At 41.6% G+C, this 21,271-nt stretch overlaps 1 protein-coding gene and 1 long non-coding RNA gene across 4 annotated transcripts in view; both read right to left on the bottom strand.

Moving 5' to 3' along the window:
* PRELID3B (PRELI domain containing 3B) lies at nt 1-5,795 on the bottom strand. Its single transcript, XM_050313957.1, has 6 exons — nt 5,676-5,795; nt 4,695-4,863; nt 4,258-4,347; nt 3,655-3,725; nt 2,760-2,862; nt 1-2,092 (listed from the first exon to the last, which is right to left on the bottom strand). Exons 1-6 carry the CDS (start codon nt 5,705-5,707, stop codon nt 1,973-1,975), a joined length of 585 nt encoding a protein of 194 aa, XP_050169914.1. The 5' UTR covers nt 5,708-5,795; the 3' UTR covers nt 1-1,972.
* An 887-nt stretch (nt 5,796-6,682) lies between these two features.
* The window catches only part of LOC126639281 (uncharacterized), a 122,603-nt gene continuing 108,014 nt past the window's right edge, over nt 6,683-21,271 (bottom strand). For 2 of the 3 annotated variants that reach the window (XR_007628769.1, XR_007628771.1), the window contains 4 exons: nt 16,907-17,049; nt 10,705-11,960; nt 9,354-9,826; nt 6,683-8,987 (listed from right to left, as the gene is read on the bottom strand). This is a non-coding gene — a long non-coding RNA (uncharacterized LOC126639281). The remainder of the gene's footprint in view (nt 8,988-9,353; nt 9,827-10,704; nt 11,961-16,906; nt 17,050-21,271) is intronic. The other variant, XR_007628770.1, reaches the window with a different exon arrangement.

Genomic DNA, 21,271 nt, shown 5'->3' with positions numbered 1-21,271 from the left:
TCAGACTTCAAATAAAATTTTATTTAAAAAGCGCCACATACAGAAAGCCATACTCTGACAGAATGAGAATGCAGGCACATAAATAAAATAGAAGAAAGAAAATTATTATCTTTCAAGAAGTTGTTGAACGCCTGCAAAAAATTAAACATTTAAGTTTTTTTCATGGCAGGGCCAAACTGAATTCATACTATGCAGTCCTCAGTGCAGGAAAAAATTGGAAAAGAAAAAACTTTTAAATTATCAGGTGATGGTAATGGCTAACCTAACATGTAAAATGAGTTTCAAGCACAGCATTTTTATCAGAAATGATGGTACAGTTTTGTAGAAGTTTCACATATACTTTAAAAATTGAAATGCTATTTCAGTTGTAATACTCTCCTGTAAAAGCATGGCAAACCTCAGTGACTTTAATTTAGTAAGGTAGTCTCAAATAATTTCATTTTAGAAAAATATTTAGAATAGTTAAATTTTTAAAAGTTATATATCTATATACCTGTTTTCTTCCCCAACACAAACCTTACAGAAGAATGTGTTCTTGTGTGTTTACCACTTAAAATAACCTCTGGTTCTCTACACAGCAGACACTACTCAATAGGCAATTTGATACAACAGAAATGGCATGCAAAATAAAATATGCTGGGACAGGTGACATTACAGTTCATAAAGGCTAAGAGGGAGTCTTGAAATCACTTGTAAGATTAGAATCAAAATTCCAGGAAAAGCCTCTGGCACCTAAATACCACCATCAGCTAATTCAGGGCTGTGCCTTTGCGTTTTTCTGTCACACTGAAGGAGCCTCACAGGACAGAGTCCCTGCTGAGGTCACCAGCACTGCCAGCAGACTGGCACACGATGTAAGGAAGGTTGGCAAGGTCTGACCTTTAAGTTCCTGCAGCAAATGACTGGTGACAGTACCAAGAACATACAACCAGTACCGAGAACTGTAGAACACTAAATGAAACCCTTGAGAACACAAAGAGCCTTGTACTGTGAGCAAATTAATCTGGAACTCAGAACACTGTTTAAATTAAAGGACAACACAATATTCAGTTGATGTAGCACGTTATCTTTGAAGTGTGATCAGATTAATGAGTATATTGTTAAATATTACTTTCTTTTATGTTTAGGTATCTCTTTAGCTAAATTCACAAGGGGTTTTTTGTCTTTAATTGGTTCTTTCAAGTGAACACCTATTATTGTAGCAGCTTGCAAGATTTTAAGGCTCGATGCTTATTGTACCCCTTTATTTAATAGGCTTTTAGAAGTGGAGATACTTACAGAGGTTAAAGATAAAATTTTAAGGTACTGCATCCCCAGCTCATTAATGCTGCATTTAGGAACAGAATGTAGGTTCTTGGTAGGCAAGAGACACTTTGATGTTTTGCCTACACTGACTGAAAAATAATTTGAGTACCATGTTAGTTCACCCAGTTAAGTTAAAAACCTTATCAAAAATATTTTGTAAATTCTTTTGTATTTCAAGCATCAAGTAATAAGCTTTCTGTTAAACCAAGTTGTATCACACAACTGTCAAAATCAAGAAACAGAACAATGCTGGAACAACCATTCTGCTTAATTTTGGGCTTGGTCCCAAAAGAGGTAGTCCAGAAGTCACACACAAAATAAAAGTTCCACAGAAATTAGCCTAACATGCCAGTGTCCTCCACCATGTGCAGCCTCATCACTAAGCGAGGCTATTTCATATCTGCAAACATTCTAAGTTAGTGTTCATGTAAATACAGGAACTAGAAAATTATTTCTTCATCTGTAACTGAAATTCGGTCCAGCTGACCCAATATATTAAATAGCCTTTGAACCTCAGCCTTAGTAAGAATTCACCTTCTCTCCAAATGAAATTTGTGACGTGCCTAATACACAGGTATGCCTTTAAATAACAAAGGATTTGTGTATTTAGGCTTGGAGAAAAGCTGCAGATTGTTAAGCCTCGTTAGTGATACAGGTATAAGTACTATCATTTCTCTACAAACGCTGCTGCTGCCATCGAGTTCCTCATGGTTCCTCTTGCTGAAGCTGCAAACTCTTCTATTTCAGCATTCAGTCTTTTAATTACCCATTCCAGTGCTTCCCGGCCCTGCAGTTAAAGAGAAGTTTAGCAATGTATAAATATTAGTAAAGAAGTAAATAAAGGTTAAGTCCTGTCTTATTGAAAATGACAAAAGAAAAGGTACAGAAATACACTCCTCTGGTATTTTTTATTTCAATAACTAGAGTACTGCAGGAACATGTCCTGCCTTACATTTCATGAAAACAATTCCTTAGGTCAGCAGTGCTCACATTATGATCTACAAAAGACCTTTTATCCAGGTTGTTTTATCATTCTTGAGGCTGAACTCAAGACACCTTTGGATTCCTAGAGGACAGACTCTCAATTAAAACATGTCATTACTCCCACAGAACTACTTCAGATCTGTCTGGATGTACATCCTTTTTCAACACCAAAAACTAATAGATGGCATCAAGCGGGCAGCATGACAGTGCCAAACTGTCAAGTGAGTGGAGATGTTTTCCCTGGTGAGGATTCAGAGACCTTTGCCAATAATAATTTATTATCTTCATTCTCAAGAGGAGAAAGAGGAAGAAGTTCAGCACACTGAGCATTCAAGTCTCTGCAGTAAGGGCAGTAGAACTATGTGGCCCTTTCCTAAGACTGCTGACAAAATCAAAAAGTAGAATAGAGGTTTTTATTGCCTTTGACATTCAGTCAGCATTCACATGTTTTACACAAAGGTCATACTTACTTTCTTAGCATTAGAAGAAATTGTGTTTGCCATTAGCCCTTCTAGGTAACTGCTGAGACTGACACCTTTGACAGATATTATTGCTTCTTGTGTCAGGATGGTTCTGAAACAGAGAGCAGGAAACTGAATTATTCTGAGCAGTTTAAAAAAGAATGCACTGCTGAAAGCAGCTCACTCCTCCCCAACAAGTGCATTCCCTCACCAGCCTGGTTGTGTAACACAGAACTGGTTTATGCTTCTACTCATAAAATAAAAGCCAAGAGTGCCCACCAAGTCCAAGTGCTCCTTTGTGGCACTCAGCCATTTCCATCTTTAGCAGTGGGACATTAAGAGTGGAAACACAAGATCTGGAATACTGGGAAAATAGTATTTAAAAACATTCCCTTCAACAACAGGGATTTAACATTTCTGACAGTCATGAGAGAAAAAAACTATGTTAAAATCCCAGAATGATCCTTCAGAATTATCACTGCTTCCAGCAGTACAGACTCAGTAAGCTGTAAAATTGCCTTAAAAACCCCAACCAACCACCAAAACACAAACCTCCAAAATTAGTGACTAATAGATTAATGTGTTTTCTAGTGCAGATTCTCTGCTCAGGCTGATGGAGAGGTCAGAAACAAGGGGCTGGAAACTGCAGATATACAAACTCAGTTACAGACAGGCCACCCATGAACAGCTGAACTGGGCTCCTTCACAGCATGACCCGAAGTGTCCCAGTGGTGCTCTGCAGAAGCAGTGTCACTGGAGGAAATGACAGTCCATTTAATCCTTTTTTAAAGTTACCATAACAGAGGCAATGTAAGCCTCATCTACTGTTCAAGGGAAACCATGGAAATTTTCCAAGCAAAGTCTGTATTACTTCAGAGCAACCTCAGAGCAGAGAGGTACTTACTTGTGTGGCTCGTGAGGGTGTGGTTTATAAACAAGCCTCTCATCTACTGATACGAGGTTTGTAAATGAAATCTGTAGAGCAAAAGACAGGATTAGCAAATAAAACTGCTGTTTCAAAACTAATGCTTGTATTGCATTTAAACATTTTACTTTTCCTGCAAGTATAGGGTTGCAGAACAAGAAGAGAAATCTCCAAGTTCAGCATTTGCTGATCTATTTCTCCTAATTTTTTTGGATCATTTACCAGCTACCACATTTAGAACATTTCCACAGTGGGATCAGACGGATGGAGTAGTACAGAGGGCAAAATGTTACATGATTAGGAAACAGTCACAGTGTGTACACACCCCACCCCCCCCCACCCCTAAAACTCCTCCTGTCCTGCTCATCAGAATGTTCAGGTGCTTCAGTCCTGACAAATTCCAAAAGCCTAGAAGCTCCTTCCTGAAAAACAGAACCGGTCACCTGTAACCACATTAAACCTTTCACTTGTATTGTTCTAATGCAATTTTCAAGTTATTTTCAAGATGACTTTCCTTTTCAAATGCACAAGGTACTGTTATACCCTGTAATCCACTGCAGTTGCACAAACACAGCTACTTACATTACAGGATTTGAGCTCCATTGTTTTTTTCACAGGGTCAACAACCGAGTGCTCCTGAACATATGTCCTTGTTCTGCAGGTGCCAATGAGCTGGAGGACAAACACAGATGGGATTAATTATGCAATTTTTCCTGCCTTTAAATGTGTAAGTAGTGATAATTGCATTGTACACACACCAAGACAACAGAATTAGGGTTTAGCTTAAAAGAAGACTCTTGAGTTGAGGTAGATCAGTCCTCCCAGTGGAAGCAATCCAAGATCCAGGCAATCTCTGGCTATTGGGAAGTGTGTACTTCTGTTGAACTTTCCTAATACATTACTGCTTGTATTTTTAAACCATTAAAGTTATGAAATGATACTCATGTATTACAACACCTGGCTCACGAGCTTCCCTTCCCTGCAGGGATGCCTTTCTGGCTCTGTGACTCAATACACACCGATTTCACAATGGAGGGAATTCCCCACTCTGTGCTCAGGAGCCTGTGGCTGTGCAGCTTCCCACTGGGATCCACATGTCTGTCCAGGACATCGACTCCAACCACGCTGGGGTTCATGGGATTTGGATATTTCCTCATGGCAGCTGTGGTCACAGTTTCCCAGGGGTGGCTGGCGAAACAAGCAGGACACAAAGTTGTACACCTTTGGTTTTAACAGGATTTCTATTAAAACTGAATGACACATATCCATTGATTTACATTTTTAAAGCAGTTCCATTTCCACTTCTCAACCCTACACATATCCTTCCTAGAGAAAACCCTGTATTTCATGGACTGGACAGTGCCACATACAAGTCAAACACACAACACACCTCCTTAATCCTGTGTTCTATTATATTGTAACTTGATAACAACATTTCCTTGTCACATAATGTTAAAGACTGCACTTCATCCACATTTCAGTAATACTGGAGTGATTTATTGAGTTGTTACTCTCCTCTAACGAGTATTTTAACGCAGGTCTTCTGGAGCACTTGAGCCCCGACACCATGAAGGGCCTCAGCGTGCTTCGCTCAGCGCTGCCCCTTGAAGGCGAGGGCAGCACCACGGCCCCGAGCAGCGCCGACACGGCAGGTGGGTCCGTGCACAGGTCCCCAGCACACAGGCACAGCCCCGCACAGGCACAGCCCCTGCTGAGATCCCGCAGCTCCCGTCCCCCGCCGGCCCTGACCCCGGGCCCGCAAGGACGCTCAGGGAAGGTCACGGGAGGCCGCGGCCGCCGGAGCGGGACCGGGACCGGGACCTGGGCCGCGACGCGGAGCACCCACGGGGCGAGCAGGCGGGCGGCCCCGGGGCGGCGGAACCCCCGGCCCGGAGGAGCCCCACCGTGCCCAGGTCCGACCCGCCGCCGCCGCCCCCCTGTCCTGTCCTGCCCCACCATGCCATGCCCGGCCCGGCCCTGCCCTGCCCGGCCCCGCTCACTCGAACACGTGCTCCGAGGTCCAGATCTTCATGGCGGGGCCGGGGCCGCTCCCGCAGCCTCCGCTCGGTACCGCGGGCCGGCTCTGCCGCCACGGCTCTGCCGCCGCGCGCCTGCGCGGGGCACGCGGCCCGAGCCCGCCAATCGCCGCGCCGCGCCGCCCTGACGTCACGGGGCCGCACCGGCCCCGCCCGGTCCGGGCGAGGCGGGGCGGGAGCGGCCGCCGTGTCAGGAACACGAGTGTCCGTGGGAGGGTCCGTGGGAGGGTCCGTGTCAGTGTCTGTGGGCCGGGCTTGGCTCGGGCTCACACGGCCCAGCCCGCCCAGCTGACCGATGACGTCAGCGCGGCCGCAGGTGACCGATGACGTCACGCCGCGGTTCCCGCGGCCGGCCAGCAGGGGGCGCAGGGAGCCCGGTGACGTATGCGGCGGCGGTGTGACGTCACGGCGGGCGGTGTGCGGGTGACGCCGCCCGGGCGGGGTGTGAGGGGGGTTTCGTAAGCGCTTTTGTAACGCGTTTTGTAAGGCATTTCATAACCCGCGGCCGCGCCGTCCCGCCGTGGAAGGGTTTCCGCGAACTGTCCCGGACCGCCTCAAACCCGGGTGATTTACGATGTTGATAACGCTCTGTCAGCCGCGGCAACAAACAAAGCCACATGTGTCCGCTGGCGCGGCGTCACGCGTTTGCTGCCGCGATCCTCGGCAACGCTGAACGTCCCGTGAGTTTTGTGGATTTTCTGCTCCTTTTCGAGCAGCCGGAGAGCATTTCACGGGCGCAGCGCGGAGGGAGCGACCGCGGCGCGCTGATGGCTGCACAGAAACAGCCCCGCTGGAAAAGGGGGAGAGGGAAACATCCCGGAGACGTGGTCACTGCGCACAGGGCCGGGAATCCCGGCCTCACATCCAGGGAATGTCCCCTCTGCATCTTCTCATTCACACTGAACACCAAATCCGTCAGCTGTGTTACAGAGAAACCTCTGTTTAATGACACAACACCAGATTCAGTCCACAGCAAATGGTTAAATGAGAGCTGTTAAGAGAATAAATTTTTATTTGAGATACCAACTGATGTTATTTTTCCTCACTCCCTCACCTCACAGGACCATCCCTCAACATTAACATGCTGGTGATCTACCATAGTGTACAGAGTTATTCCTGGAAGATCAGTTCTAAATCCGTTGTAGTCTTAATACCCATCCAGCTGTTTATGCAACTGGAAAATTTGGCAAAGGATGTTAAAAATGCAAAGCATTTTGAGAGGTCTGAGTGTGACAAACAGTTGGGGAAGATGGTGACCCTTAAATAGATGCATCCCTGATCCATCAGGCTGCCTGTAGCCTCTCATCAGGTTGTTTTTCTTTCTACAAAAGAAATGTTATCTACTGGAAGCAAAGCAAAATGTCATCTCCAAGAAAGAAGCATGCCAACATATGGTGCAGATTAGGAGCTAGATTTCAGCAGTTCTTGCTCACAGAAACTTCAGGTTATTTAAACAGGAGTTTTGTTAAGTTTCTGTGTTTGAGTGATATCAAGGGTAGAATGACTTATAAACCTGACTTGTAAGAGGAATAACGAAATTATAAATAATAAAGTCAGATTTTAGGAAAATTTGTAACTGCAGAGGAAAAAGTGGCACATCCTAAACATTTCAATTCTTTCCATTGGTGATGTTGCATCTTGAGAATATTGTGTACATTTTTATGACCAAGAATGTAATACTGTGAAATTCAATATCTTTCTCCCTATCTGTTGACATTATCTATCTAATAATTGAAATCAAAGAAAATATTCTTTCAGTTAATTCTGTCCAGTCCCAGGCACTACCAAGATGAGCCCTGAGGACCATGATGGACACCTACAAAAGAATATAAAACCCTGTGGAAACCCGTGGTGAGATTCCTTAGTCCAAATGTCTTTCAGGAGCTGTTTGCTTACAACTTCTGAAGGCAACCGATGCACGAAATGGGCCTTGTGATCAGATGTTTCATATGGATTTTGGCAGAGCAACCTCTTTGGCATGACTAAAATACTTGAAATGGTTCTAGAAATCGTGTCTGGATGTGCTCTGAGGTCCCAAAGAATTTATTTGCAGAACAAGGGGTTATGTTTTTTGTGTTTCCAGACCCGTGTTTGCCAGCAGGGTGACGTGACTTGTCCTCCTGAAATGGCCTCATAAAATAGCCACCATTTTGTCTGAAAAGCACAAGTATCAGGAAATAACTCCCAACCCTAAAGTTGCTTTATCTCTAGCATTAGGTCCAGATCATTCCTGCACTCCATTATAGGTACCAAAAGCCCAGACTGTCAAACCCACTCAGCCCCACACAACTGGGGATTTGGCTTTCTGTAAGAAAAACACAGATATTGTGTCTCAGGACAGCAAACACCACCCTGGTTCAAAGCCCTGTTCCAGAGATCAACTAGATCTTTTTTGCAGAACAAAAACTCACTAAATTCTAACCTGGAAAGGTTTTGGTGACAATGGCAGTGATTCAAGCTGCACTTCTGAGTGAAATGAATGCAAGTCAGAAGTACTGTTCATAATGGGTCCCCAGAACCAAATTGTGCAGAGGTGACTGAGACAGAGAAGAGTAGGTGGGGAAAGCTCTGCACTTCCCTGCTGTACTCCCTTGCCATAGGCAGCATATGGGCTCTGGTTGCTTCCCCTGCTCCAGGTATCACAACACTTCACAGTTTTCACATCACAGCTGAGGTCTTCACTGTTTCTTACACTTAAGAAAATTGTATTTTGTCAAATACTTTCCCCCTGTCATATTCTGACATTCAGCAGTAACACTTCACCAGTTCTTTGATCTGAAATCCAAGTTTTTATGTGTGTGAAGTATTGGTATTCACAGGCAGTACTAATGAAAACCATTCGAAGCTCTTTTCTTGAGCTGGAAAAACAAGTTCCCACTCCCTTCGTCAGTCTGGCAGTGGAACTGGCAGAGAATTGACATTGTCAATGTCTTCTTTTCCAGACAAACCTATTCAATGACTTCCATTATACAACTCTTACAGGCTGCCCCATCTATAAACACTCTTTCATTAAATACTGTAAATTCAGTACCTGAGGCTGTTCGTGCTTGGCTTTTTGTTCCTTAATGTACTTCTTGTAAGAACTTTGTTGGATAGCAAAGCTCCTCTTCTGTGCTTCCAGAATCAGCTCTTTAATGCCTTGCAAGTTAAATTCAGTATCTTTCTCCCTATCTGTTGACATTATCTAATAATTGAAATCAAAGAAAATATTCTTTCAGTTAATTCTGTCCTGTCTCAGGCACTACCAAGATGAGCACTGAGGACCATGATGGGCACCTACAAAAGAATATAAAACCCTGTGGAAACCCGTGGTGAGATTCCTTAGTCCAAATGTGTCTTTCAGGAGAGTTTTCTATCCTTTAGTATTTAGGGCTCTTTCTCCCTCAATTTGAAGAAAAATCAGCTTATAGAAATGGCCAACAAATCCCTTTCCCCAACCCTCCTGCCTTGTTCTGGTGAAAATGGCTGTAAAGTTGCATATGAAATGCAAATAAACATTTTTACAGACTATCATTTTCTATCCTGAGACTAATGCCTACCATCCCCAAAGAAGAAATGAAACAGCTCTGACGTGTCAGCTTTCAGAAAAAAGATGCAGGTGTTTATATTTTTATTAAGAAATAAGCCTGGATCGATTCCTACCTTCTGTGTGGAAAAAACCCACGAGAGGGGGCTGGATCACATGTGTTGTCTGTGTATTCCACTCCCTGTCCATGGGGCTTCACGTGCTCAAGAACAGTCCTTTAGACTTCAATTTCCACAAGTCCTCCTCTGTGATGAAGCAGCTTTTCCTTTCTTTGCAGATGCTTGTCACCACAGGCACAATTACACCACATAGCTCTCAGGGATGTGAGTTAAATAAAGCAGATCCAGTGTCTCAGGTAACGGCAAACTGAGCTTTCCAGACAGAAAACCAATTCAGAGTGCAAGTGTCCTGCTGTAAACCTGTAATTATGGAAGCAGTGAGGAAAGCCTAGGGTAGCATCCACAGAAGGTAATTAGGAAGCTCTTGACAGGAGGTGATGCATATTCCAAAAGGATTTAAAGTACTCTTTGGCTGAAGAGAGAATGGTCTCGTCATCTTGACCAGGGAATTACTTTTTCTTGGAGAGGCTCTGAAAGGCAGAGTTGCAGTCAGAAGCTAGATATGAAAGAGGTGTATAGAAGATGGTAAATCTTCCATCAGATTCTACCCAGGATCTCTCACAATACCTCCAGAGGGAATGGCACACCCCAAAGAACCCTCTGTAAACTTATAGATACTCTGACCAAATGTCACAGGACCACTAAGCAAATTAATTTACTGTTCCACTCACACTTGAAGTCATTCTTAACAAGTAAAAAAATGAAAAATTTGGGGTAAGTTCTTAAAAAACCTGTGACCACCTGATGTGAAAGGATGGCATGGGATATGAACTGCTAATTGGCCACACTGCTACAGCTCAGTCAGTTTTAGCTAATTAGAGCTAAGAACATCAAGGGGAGACTGAGACTTTGTTACCTATAATTTAATATCTCTCCCTTCCCTGAATAACACCCTCCACCTTGAAAAAACCCCCAAATCCCATCAATATCCTGCCCCCCTCCAATAAGTTCAAACCAGACATTATCTTTGCTTCAGAACATAGAGTTTAAGTTAGGGCATATTAAAAATGTGCATTTTAAACAGAATGATCTGGCACTAGCCCTGGGACAAACATTTGATTGTCAGGTGCCTTTTATTTTATTCTTCTGCCGTAAATGTGCTCAGAGTCTTGGAGCTGCACACCTTCAGAGGGCTGTTGCCTCACATCCCTCCCTTATGGAGCATGTGATCCCTGTACTGCAGTTGGGAACCACGCTGTCTAACACTGCCTACACTAACCAGGCTCTGGTGCTGTTTATATCATTTGAATGCAAATAATAATTTTTCTTATCAGCTTTCCCTCCCACCTGACAGCACACAAAATGCAAACCCAGCGCGCTCAGGATCCCACCCAGTTGCCCAACTCACCTCTTGTTGCTTCCAGTGTTGGCCCTTCCACCTGCTCCCTGGGCTGTTCTGTTTTAAGGTGCTCAATTTGCCACAGGGAGATGATTTACCACATTGTACAGCTGCCCCTGGATTTATGCCTGGCAGCAGAGGTCTTAAACAGGTAGTACATGGCCCTTAAATGCCTTTTGGCTACTGAATGATCTGGTTTCAATTTAAAAGCTGACTCAAGACTTGTGCTGTTTGACTTGTTAGAACCACAGCTTTTGACTTTTTTTTTTTTTTTTTATTTAATTGTTTAGATTGTTTCTTTGACTTCCATAGCTCAGGCAGGAGGTTGATTCGGGCTCTTCAAACACTTGCATCTCGTCTGTGTCATCAGTGGTAGCAGCAGCTGCCACCAGGTGTTTGACTTGGGTGCAGGTACCCGGCGGGGCACAGCTCCTGGATGCAATCTGACTACTCTGTTGTCTGGGAAACAGTCTCTTAAACTCTGCAGAGTATGACAGTTACCAGCCAGATAATGTTTTCCCTTGCAAGCATCACAAATGTGCATGTGATCAAGTAGGCAGATGATAATCACATGTTATCACCCACAACTCATGAGCAAGCACAGTAACAGCACAATTAAAGACAAAACCACAAATTTTAAAGTACTTTGAAAATGCTGATGATGTTATGTTGTTTGGAAATAATCATGTTTCTCCCCTTATCTGATCCTCCTGCAATTCTGAAGACAATAAGAGTTCTTATAAAAACACACTGTGCTCTCAAAAATTTGTTGAATGCAACTTTCGGTGCAAAACCTTGAAGAACCAGCGACAACAGGTCGTGGTCAGAATATCTGTGTTAAATCACAAACAAACACAGCTCATGGTCTTCAGACTTTGCTCCTGTGTCCAAACTTTTTATCAAGCTCTTTGTTTCTGAAATCTAGTGCTTGACCACAGTCCTCAGACCTTTAATAGCAACAGCAACTTCAGGCTCAGTCCCAACCTACTCAGCTGGGCTTGACAGCAGGAATTCCCAACTCCAAGCTGAGAAGAAATGCTGGACTGACAATCCACAGAGAAACAGCAAGACTGAGAGTGAAAAAACTGCACCTGAAAGTGATCCTTGTCCTTCTGGGGATGAGGCAGTCCAAGAGTTTATTAATTTTGATATTTTATCTGGCCAGTGATAGTTTCCTGTTTGTAGCTTTACTGAAAATACATCTATTTTCCAAGTACCTTCTAAGGGTTTTTCATGAGTTTATTTCATCCAACCTAAGGAATAATCTATAAAAGAAAAACAAATAAAAGTATTAATCAAAGAGGAGAGTTTAAGATAGAAACAGAATGCAAGAATCTTCTGTGCAAATGAATTAACAGAATATTCTTCATGTACAGTTGGAACAAAAGTATTTTCTTTCATGGTAGTCTCTAATAAACATTTAAAACTAATAAAAATCTTCCTTAATGTAAAATAATAGATTTCCATTTAGGAAAAGTCAAAGGCAATGAGGTGGTGTGATCAAATCTAAGTTTGTCAGAGTCCAGCTTGATAAATGTCTGAATCTCACTGTTCTGTAACCACTGTCTGACACTCACTACAGATGGTTTTTTATAAACTTAATGGTGAAATCTCATAGCACTTAAGGAAAGCGAGAAGAATATGTGGGAATATTTATAATCTTGGAAGTCCTGCAAAAGAACTCCACCACACTCTCTAGAACTGTCCTGATCCGACGCCAAACACATTTATCAGGCCTGTACAAACCTGCTACACACAGAGAAAGAAAACTGGAGTAAAATTAATGCAACAACTTAAAGAGGTTCTAAGAGTTTGGTAAATATTACAAGAACATACGAGCTGTAAAAATCCATTTGCAGAACTTGTGGAAAACACCAAGTTAACATCTTCACAACCCTAAATCCTGCTGCGGAGCCTGGGCGCTTGCAGACTCAGACACTTGTCTTTCTCCACACTCTCACATCTCACTCTGTACCAGGGATGGAGAGTGGTCAGTGCTCACAACAGTTCTTAGATATGGAATTCAGACTCTCCTAGGCCTTCACCCACCCCATTATTGTTAATTTGTGCAGCTTCATTAGTGATGATTAATTAGAGAGCCCTTTGGGAGAAAAAAGCTTTTCCATCATCATACTGCCTATACTTATGTGATGCTGAAACAAAGCTGTCTGCAACTTACTGTTTCAGCAATAATTAAAGGAATAAACAACATGTATAAATGAAAAAAAAAACAACACAGTAAATTCCAAGCACTGAGAAATCCAACTTGGATTAATGCCATCCATCTCCTGAGGATGTACATACGCTCTCTGTTACATGCTTGTAGAGTCCAAAATGTGAACAGACACAAACTGAAGTTAAAAATATTTTATAAAGGAATAAATATTTGCAAATGTAGTGTTAACAATGAGTAGTCTTCTCACAAAACAACCATTTAAAATGTAATTTTCCATACCTAGGTCTTGCACATCGTACATTAAAGCACTTCCTTACCAGATGCCTCAATTTATTTTTTCTCTATATTGAGTCATTTGAGAACTACTTCCAAGCAAATAATACTTGTATCAGTTCCACTGCACTGAATCAATAGGATATCCAGTAGGTTCATGATTAATAAAATGGCAAAATTGGAGTTTGAGCTTCTTAGTGTCAATGCATGGTTTTCCTGCTCAGAAATGAGGAGTTTTTATATACACTTTCTACTGATGACAAATTCTGAGCATTCAGCAACTCTCTGAAATACATAAAATACTCTAAAGCAGCAATTATTAAAACCCAAGGTCTATAAGAAGGCAAGATGAAGAGCACAGAATTTACAGCAGCTCTTCTTTTTAATCAAGACACGCATTCTAAGTCAGGGGCTCCCACATGGACAGTGGTATGAGTAGCATAGGAACAGAAAAAACAAATACTGTGTGACCAGCTGAGCACTCCCTGAGCAGATGGACTCACACAGCCACTGCTGCTGCCAGAGCATGAGCAAGGAGAGCAGCAGCAAGGCGAGCTCGAAGTACAACTATGATATTAATAAAGAGCCTCCACAAAGCTTCACCAAACACAGAACTTGGAGGCAGCCCAGTATCAGAAGCAACTAAAACTTATTTAATTTGGTTACCCCCAAATTAATGTTTGTTCCTTTTATAAATGTGTGTTTTGGAGTGTCACACATATATATACATGTATATCTCTATATATATCTATCTTAATCCCTGCTGATAAAATTAGGATAAAATGTTCAAAACCATCTGAACACTCCTACAAGGAATCTGCACTGATTTAAACAAAAGTTCACCACAACTACCTGTAAGAAACACCCTTATTTAGAAAAGTGGTGGTGAATAGTCTTTTTAGGTCAATAATTATCCATCTGATTATTGAAATAATAGTGAGGATCAAAACCACGAAAAAAAAGTCTGCAGAATTAGGGCTTAGGCCAACCTCAGGTGTTGAATCTCTGCTGTGCTAACTTAGAAAAGATGTTCTTCCAAAAAGTAATTCCTACCTCATCTGCTTGTAGGCTTTTTTTAAATGCCTATATTAAGAGTATGGTTTGTCATCTGTTTTTTAATTAGTGTATTTTTTGTTGCCTCTTAGAGAATCCATCAGCACAGGCATGCATTCCAAAAACTGAAATACTAAACCAAAAGAAAAAAAGAAAAGCTATTCTGTTTTCTGAAAACCATGGCTATAAATGAAGAGAAGGAGAACAACTGCTAACCTTGCTAAAACACTTGGAATTTTTGGAAGAGGAACAAAATAGGATTATACCTGTCAGCTTTGTTAGTTAAAATGAGCACTTCAATTTAAACTGTCTTTTCAGAAATAATATGAGAAAGCACTGAGAGCTGTGAAGTTCACAGAGACTTAAGGGAATACCAGCCCTGGGAAGATGGAATCTTTACACGTAACAATCTGGATAACAAACTCCTTGGCAATCATGGCACATGTCTCAAACAACAAAGCTTACAGACTCTAAACTGTTAAAGAAAATGTTAGGAAAATGTTATCTCTTGTCAGATATATTCAGATACTCACTGCTAGGACGTGTTTCTTTTACAAGCCATAATAACTAGTATTTTCTGTAGGAATAAAGAATAGGATATAACCTTCTTAGATGGGTTTGGGTTGGAAAGGGACTTCTTGGTGTGGATGAATTTGATTTTAAAAAAGCCAAGATAAAGATAAAAAATGGGAATTTACAGTTTAAAGATGCAGTAACTAAATAGCAGAATCTATATAATTAGGCAGGAAGCTATTTACATCTGACACATTAAGTGATGAGTGACCACTAACTCAAATAACACCTTATGATTGTGTGCCACATTCTTTGATGGCTTTTTTCAAGGAAATAAAAAATACTCATGCCCACAGATGTCTAGTCAAATAAGTAAGTATGGAATAAGTAAGTAGTAGTATCTCAGATATTACAAACATGAAAATGTTGAGGAGATTTTCTCAAAGCTCTAGGATCAGCTAAGGACTCAATTCCCAGGAAAAAATTAAGTGGGAGTTGAGTTTCCAACTCAGGTGTTATCTTTTTCAAACTCTGACTTAGCTGGCTTTTCTGAGACAAAAGAATGGTTCACCTTGATTTAAGAATTCCCAGTTCCCAGTTCAGCCAACTGAGCCACATTTTCTCACTGTACCTTCTTATGTTTTGAATTTCATTTCCACGCAAGCACAATCACCTTTTCCCCCAGATCTTTGCTGACAACAGAAATTTGGAAAGGCTGGTATTGAAAGGGCCCTTTCATTTCAATATACATTTTGTTCCATTGCTGTATTTTTAATTTGGAGCAGCCTCGAGGAGTTTATTAAATTGCTCAATACTTCAGAGACTTGGTTTTTATTAAAATGAACCCTGAAAGGATAGTTTAGCAATGGGTCTTTCCAAACACAATCACTGAAATCTATACCATGAGGAGAGCTGTTGAGATGAGTGTTTCCATAACAGCATCTACAGGACGGTCCTCAGAGACACAGGATACTGTTTCTATGGCAATGGAATGTCTGAGCCTCCAAGATGCACAGAAATCCAGTAAGAAAAATAGGAACTAATATTTTAGATTTAAGAGGCTTCCTTTTTCATACTTATCTGTGTTTAGCCACTTGTCACTCTTTTCTTATACCTTCATTGTAAATATTTTAGGTTGGTGACTCTCTTTAGCTTTTTTTTTTTCTAAAAAAAAAAAAATAGGAGGTATCCAGTCATTCTGTCTGTCCTCCTCTTACAACTTCTGAAACTGTTGGTTAATTTTAATCAAGTTACACTGTGGGACTGGTGTGTGTCTCCTGGCTGGGGCTCAGAGTGGTGGCACTGGTGGGATGTTCATACAGTGAGTTCAGTTCTGTCCTCTACTGAGGCTGAGGGCAGGAGGGACTGGGGATCCTGGAAAGAAAGGGTGAGGGTATAGAACATGCACTTATGGTGCTTTGTAAGCACTTCAAATAGGCAAGTGAATGAAAACAAGTAAATCAGGAGTGTTAGAAGATGGCATAGTGTGGTAAGAGTGTCCATGCAGCCACAGACAGACATGCAGGTCAGTCACTTTTTGTTTTAAGAAAACATGAATTATGTCCCTGTTAAGTAACAGCAGTTTTAGCAACAATGGTGCTCTCAGTTCTTTGTGCCTTTCCATATTCCTGTGTCCTGAGTTGGCCAGATATTTGACTGTAAAAATTCTCCCAGATTATCCTACCGGGGTCAAATTTACAAAGGATCTGTAATATGTTAGATATTGGGATTATCACTGAGCAGATTTACAACAGAACTTCTGCACTTCTTGGCAGGGGACCGTGAGAAATTAGACCCAATACGACTAAAAAGCAGAGTATTTTCAGTAATTTCAGAGCACCACGTCTGGAGCCTGAGTCTGGGTGCAGTGAGTGTCTGGATGCTGGAGACTTTTCTTAGCATGTACCCAGTATTTCAGGACAAGGAGATAACACATGTTAATAGCTGAAAAACTGCTGATACAATTTTGGTGTCTGCTTTTGAAAATCGGAGCCATTAATGGTGTCAATAAATTACAAAAAGTCATGGTAATCCAATTACTGCTATTTTAAAACACTAAGGTTCCTTTGTAGCTATGGAAACAAAAATGCAGACATTAATGAGCAAGGGGGAAAAAAACCCTGGTGTTTCCTTGGCGACAGATAAAAGCAAAGCTCCATGAAACCCGAAGGGGAGAGGGACAGAAATACCTCTTACCATGACACTCACCACTGAAACACAAGTCCAGTGCAATGACAGACTTTGCTCTCCCAGGCAGGTACAAGTGCTGCTTCCCATTTCCCACCTTTATCCTGATGTTACCCATGCACGAGGCATTCTGTGTGTTCCACTGATCATCTCTGTGAGGGTAACAATTGAAATGGCATTTTAAAGCCTGGGATAAGAACCAGAACCCTTCTGGGCCACGAGCGTTGTACAGAACATGCTGAAAAATTGCTTCTCAGACATCAGGCAAGAGGTAAATGATTGGTGCCAAATCTTGAGACTCACCTGGTGTTTGCAGTGTGAGTTTGACTCATGTGCTCCAAAGACAGCTCAGCATGGGCAGAGAGGGCACCACCACTGCACACCCAGAGGTTGAAGGGCAGCATCATAAATTCTGTGTACCTGTATAGATTTATATATAGTACCTCTTCTCCCAGTGAAAACCTGTCTAAAAGTTAGGTAAAATTATGACACAGATACAAGGAGGGTGCAACTGCAACTTGATTATTAGCACTCGAAATTCAGCTGGCAGCTCTCACAAAACCCCAAAATATTGTTTGTCAGAGGAACTCAACTTTGTTCAAAGACAAAACAAGAGAGGAATTGTGATGGAGGTGAATGAGAAGACACCACTCAGATTACAGGGCTGTTTTTCAGTGGATTGCATATAGCATAATAGAATATTGATAGGTAAAATCATTAATAAAATTAATAAATAGCAGAGTTAATTGGCAAATTTCCCATAAGAATTTTGGAAGAACTGAACTTGCAGAAATGGTCTCCCTCTGTCCAGCTTATGTAATAGTGAAGACCCCTTCACAGTGGGAAGGCAAACATATCAATTGGTTCAAAATCCTAGATTGTTTTGTGTCTACAGCAATAAAGAGCTGGATGCTAAGCTACAGGAATGGAGGGTTTCCTTGACAACATGTTGAGAAAAGACACAACTACATAAAAACTTACAGGGAAAATTAAAAATTAAAATGGTTGAGTTGGCTGAATGGTGTGGACTGGGGGTTTACCTGTGACTCTGTTGGTCTGGGTCACGGTGATGGGAATGCTCTGTTTCTATATTTATAGTCACTGATGCTTCCTTTTACTGGTTTTGACACTGATCTGAAATGTAGTTCAAATGATCAATGACCCTGTCAAATTCTATTCTCTTCTTCTGTAAAACACATTTAAGTTAGTGTTGTTGGGGGTTTTCAGAACATTTCTGACTACTGTCAGTAGTTCTGGTTATCTGTTTTTCTATGACAAGTCAGAAACAGATGGAAAAATTAGTATGTCTCTAGTTTGTGCACGTACAAACCAGCAAACCTTGCTGCCTCTTTGAGTTGAAGTAACTGTTCCTCTGACAGCTACATTGCTTTTAAGTGTGTCATGATTGTAATTACTCATATTTATGATGTGATATGCCTGAAAATTAATCATTAATCCAAGAGAAATTACAGTTCATTAATCCAGCAATCTATAAAACCTGGAAAGACCCTTCATATTTCTCCTGCAAAAACATCTGTTTTGTAGAAGAGGCACTGTAACATCCTCCACTTTTTAACTGTCAAGAAAAGGATAATTTGAGCAAGAAGGAGTAATTGGAGCTCTTCATTCCCACCCAACCATTTGATGCTTTAGAAGCAAAGCTGGACTCACACATCTGCCTTTTCTCTCTGATGTCCAAGTTTTTTCTTGGATTGTAGACTGTCCTTGTAAATTAATCCATAAAACAGCCCTTCACCATACCTGCTTATGGTGAATTAATACTAAAAATCCAGATCAAATAACCCCCAAATCAAACTGTGTGAGGATTCAGCATTTAGAGCCTCACCTAAAACATTAAATCTAAACTCGAAAAAAAAATCTGTGGGTTTTTAATGGAAGATGATTTGAGGCTGGACTTTTTGTTTTCTTTTTTTTCCCCTTTCTCCTCTGGGTGTGTGTCCAGCCCTGTTGCTGGGCTGTGAAAGGAACTTTAAAGGAGACATTCCATTCGTAGTGAAACACTGAGCTGTGTGTACACCCAGCTGAACCTTTTCAGTGCTGTGACTGCCTTTGCGTTCTCTCAGCAGCCCTTGGGTCTTTTCCCTATGGGATCCATTGCTTTGCCTTCTGTTTTAGTTTTCCTTGGACTGGCTTTTCTTTGGCAAGTAGATTTTGTGTTTACCTCTAATGAAGCCACGTCTCTCCCTTTCACACATTTTTGTCTTTTTCTCTCTTGGACTTCTTTTTCCTGTATGGTCTGACCAGTCTGTGAGGGTTACTCTGCTCTTTGGGTAATGGTTTTTCCTGGCTCAACAAAGACAGAAAGGGACAGATGAATCTTAGTAGGTGTTCTGCAGTATTGATATGAAAGCAGTAGTTGGCTGTCCTGTTTACCAGAAGGCTTTGAAATTTTTTATATTTACTTTTTTTCCCCAGACTTTTAATAGTTGTTTTAAGAGATTCTGTGAATTTACCAAGCTGTGACTTTTGTGAAAAAGAAGTCATGTTAATGGTGGAAATGTGCCTTTGGTCAAGTGAAAGTTGTATAGGCAACCATGATTTCTGTAAATTCAAAGTTGAGAGTTCATGTCTAGAAGGGAAATATTGCCATTTATGATAACCAATCACAATATTTCATAATGGTTCTTCATGGGGATCCGTCCTCAGTGGAGGATTAGGTGCATTTAGATGTTCCAGGTGTTACTTCACCTTCAGCAAAGTGACCAAAACCAGGGCAGAAATGGTGACTGTTGCAGTGACTTGGAAATATGACATCTACAGGGTCAAGATACATAGTCCATGTCACATAAACCTTTCAGAGTTAACGCTTCAGGGTGTATATTTTGTTACTAAACTTCACTGAATTGATTTAAGCCATTTCAGTTTGCAATCCTCATCAGGTTGTACAGGGGCACTCGGTCTGCATGAATGGAGCCCTGCTGGGAGCCTGATTTCTTGTCTCTCCAAACATTCACTTTTCTGCATCAGCTGAGGCCACAGACATTTCTTCAGTAAAATTTTCCTGGAGCTGACCTCATGAAAGAAGAATTCAAGCTTCTACTGTGGCCAGTAGCCAGACCCCACTGGGTACCAAGGCTGTACTGCTGTGTGTTAGTGGCAATATCTCTGAGAGTTTTACCAGGCACAGAACTCAAGGTCTTTTTTCATTCACTGTTGGGTGATTCACTGCTTAAGTCCCTTTATCAGAGTCTTTGTTAAAGTTTGGGATTAGTAGTCTGAAGTCCTCAAGTCCAGTCTTGCTGTTTTCACTCATACACTAAATTGTGCTGATTTGGCATCCGCTTGTGGGTCCTCAACACTGGGAGCTCTCCCTGCTTCACCCCGTGGGCAAGAGATGGGCTGAGAACTGCCAGGGATACCCTGCAGTAAACAGAAATGTGGGCATCACAAAGTGTCTCCTCTTTCCCACCCCCTTTGCCTGTGTTTCCCTGCTTTTGATTGTCAGCACGGTATCAAAGGCAATAGAAATCCTGAGTGGATCATCTGAATATTTGAAAAAATAGACACCTAAACCTTTCCACTCCAGAATGCACAAGCCTTCTGTCCAAGCACATGATTTTCAAGCTGGCTGTCTTCTCTCAAGGTACATGAAGATATATATTTAACAAATGTTAGTCCCTGACTATCATGGAGCAGCCAAGTCATAAAGGCTCCTTGGAGTTTTCAAGCTCCTTTCTAAAACTGTTTTTTCTCTCTTTCACTCTTTGTGGTAAAAAATCTGCTTGAGAAGTGTTCTTGCTTGTCTGACAAAAACCTTCCACCTGCCCCTCCCAACAACAGTGTGCCCGTAACTGTTTATATTCAGTCTCTTGTGTCAGCAATTTCATATCAGCTTAAATAGCACTTTCCTCTCCTTCCCCACGATATTACAGAGAACATCCCTCCTTTGTCTCACTCCTGTTGGTCTCCAGGAGTTACACAAACATTCAAGTCTGTTTTCTGCCCAGTTTGGGTGAGTAAACCTGAGGCACTGCAGGACTACTGAACAAAAGTGTTTTCTTTCCTGTGTTTTGTGGAATACTCAAGGGAATAGTCCTGGGCTCAGTTTTCCTACCTGGCCTGTTGTGGAGTTGCTCTGTCTATCCCATAGTACTCCTTGGTGCTACCAAGATCTGGGTACCTATTTAGCACGTCCAAAGGCAGAAATACAGGTGTCCTCTGAAGACTTTTACCCTGGAAATCTGGACAGCCTTCTGGAATACAAGCTCTTGTGGGTTAATTAAAAAATTAATTAAACAAAATGTTCACACTATGTAAAATTTAAAACCTTCCAAAATACTTAATTCACCTTTTTTTTTTTCTTTTCATTTAGAGGATGAAGAAGAAGCTTGACTGGCTAAGTTAAAAAAAAAA

Source organism: Myiozetetes cayanensis, unplaced genomic scaffold (assembly GCF_022539395.1).
Source record: "Myiozetetes cayanensis isolate MyiCay16 unplaced genomic scaffold, myiCay2020 scf19, whole genome shotgun sequence".
Taxonomy (NCBI): domain Eukaryota; kingdom Metazoa; phylum Chordata; class Aves; order Passeriformes; family Tyrannidae; genus Myiozetetes; species Myiozetetes cayanensis.
The sequence above is the reverse complement of the archived record's forward strand: the minus strand, read 5'-3'. Positions and strand labels throughout refer to the sequence as shown.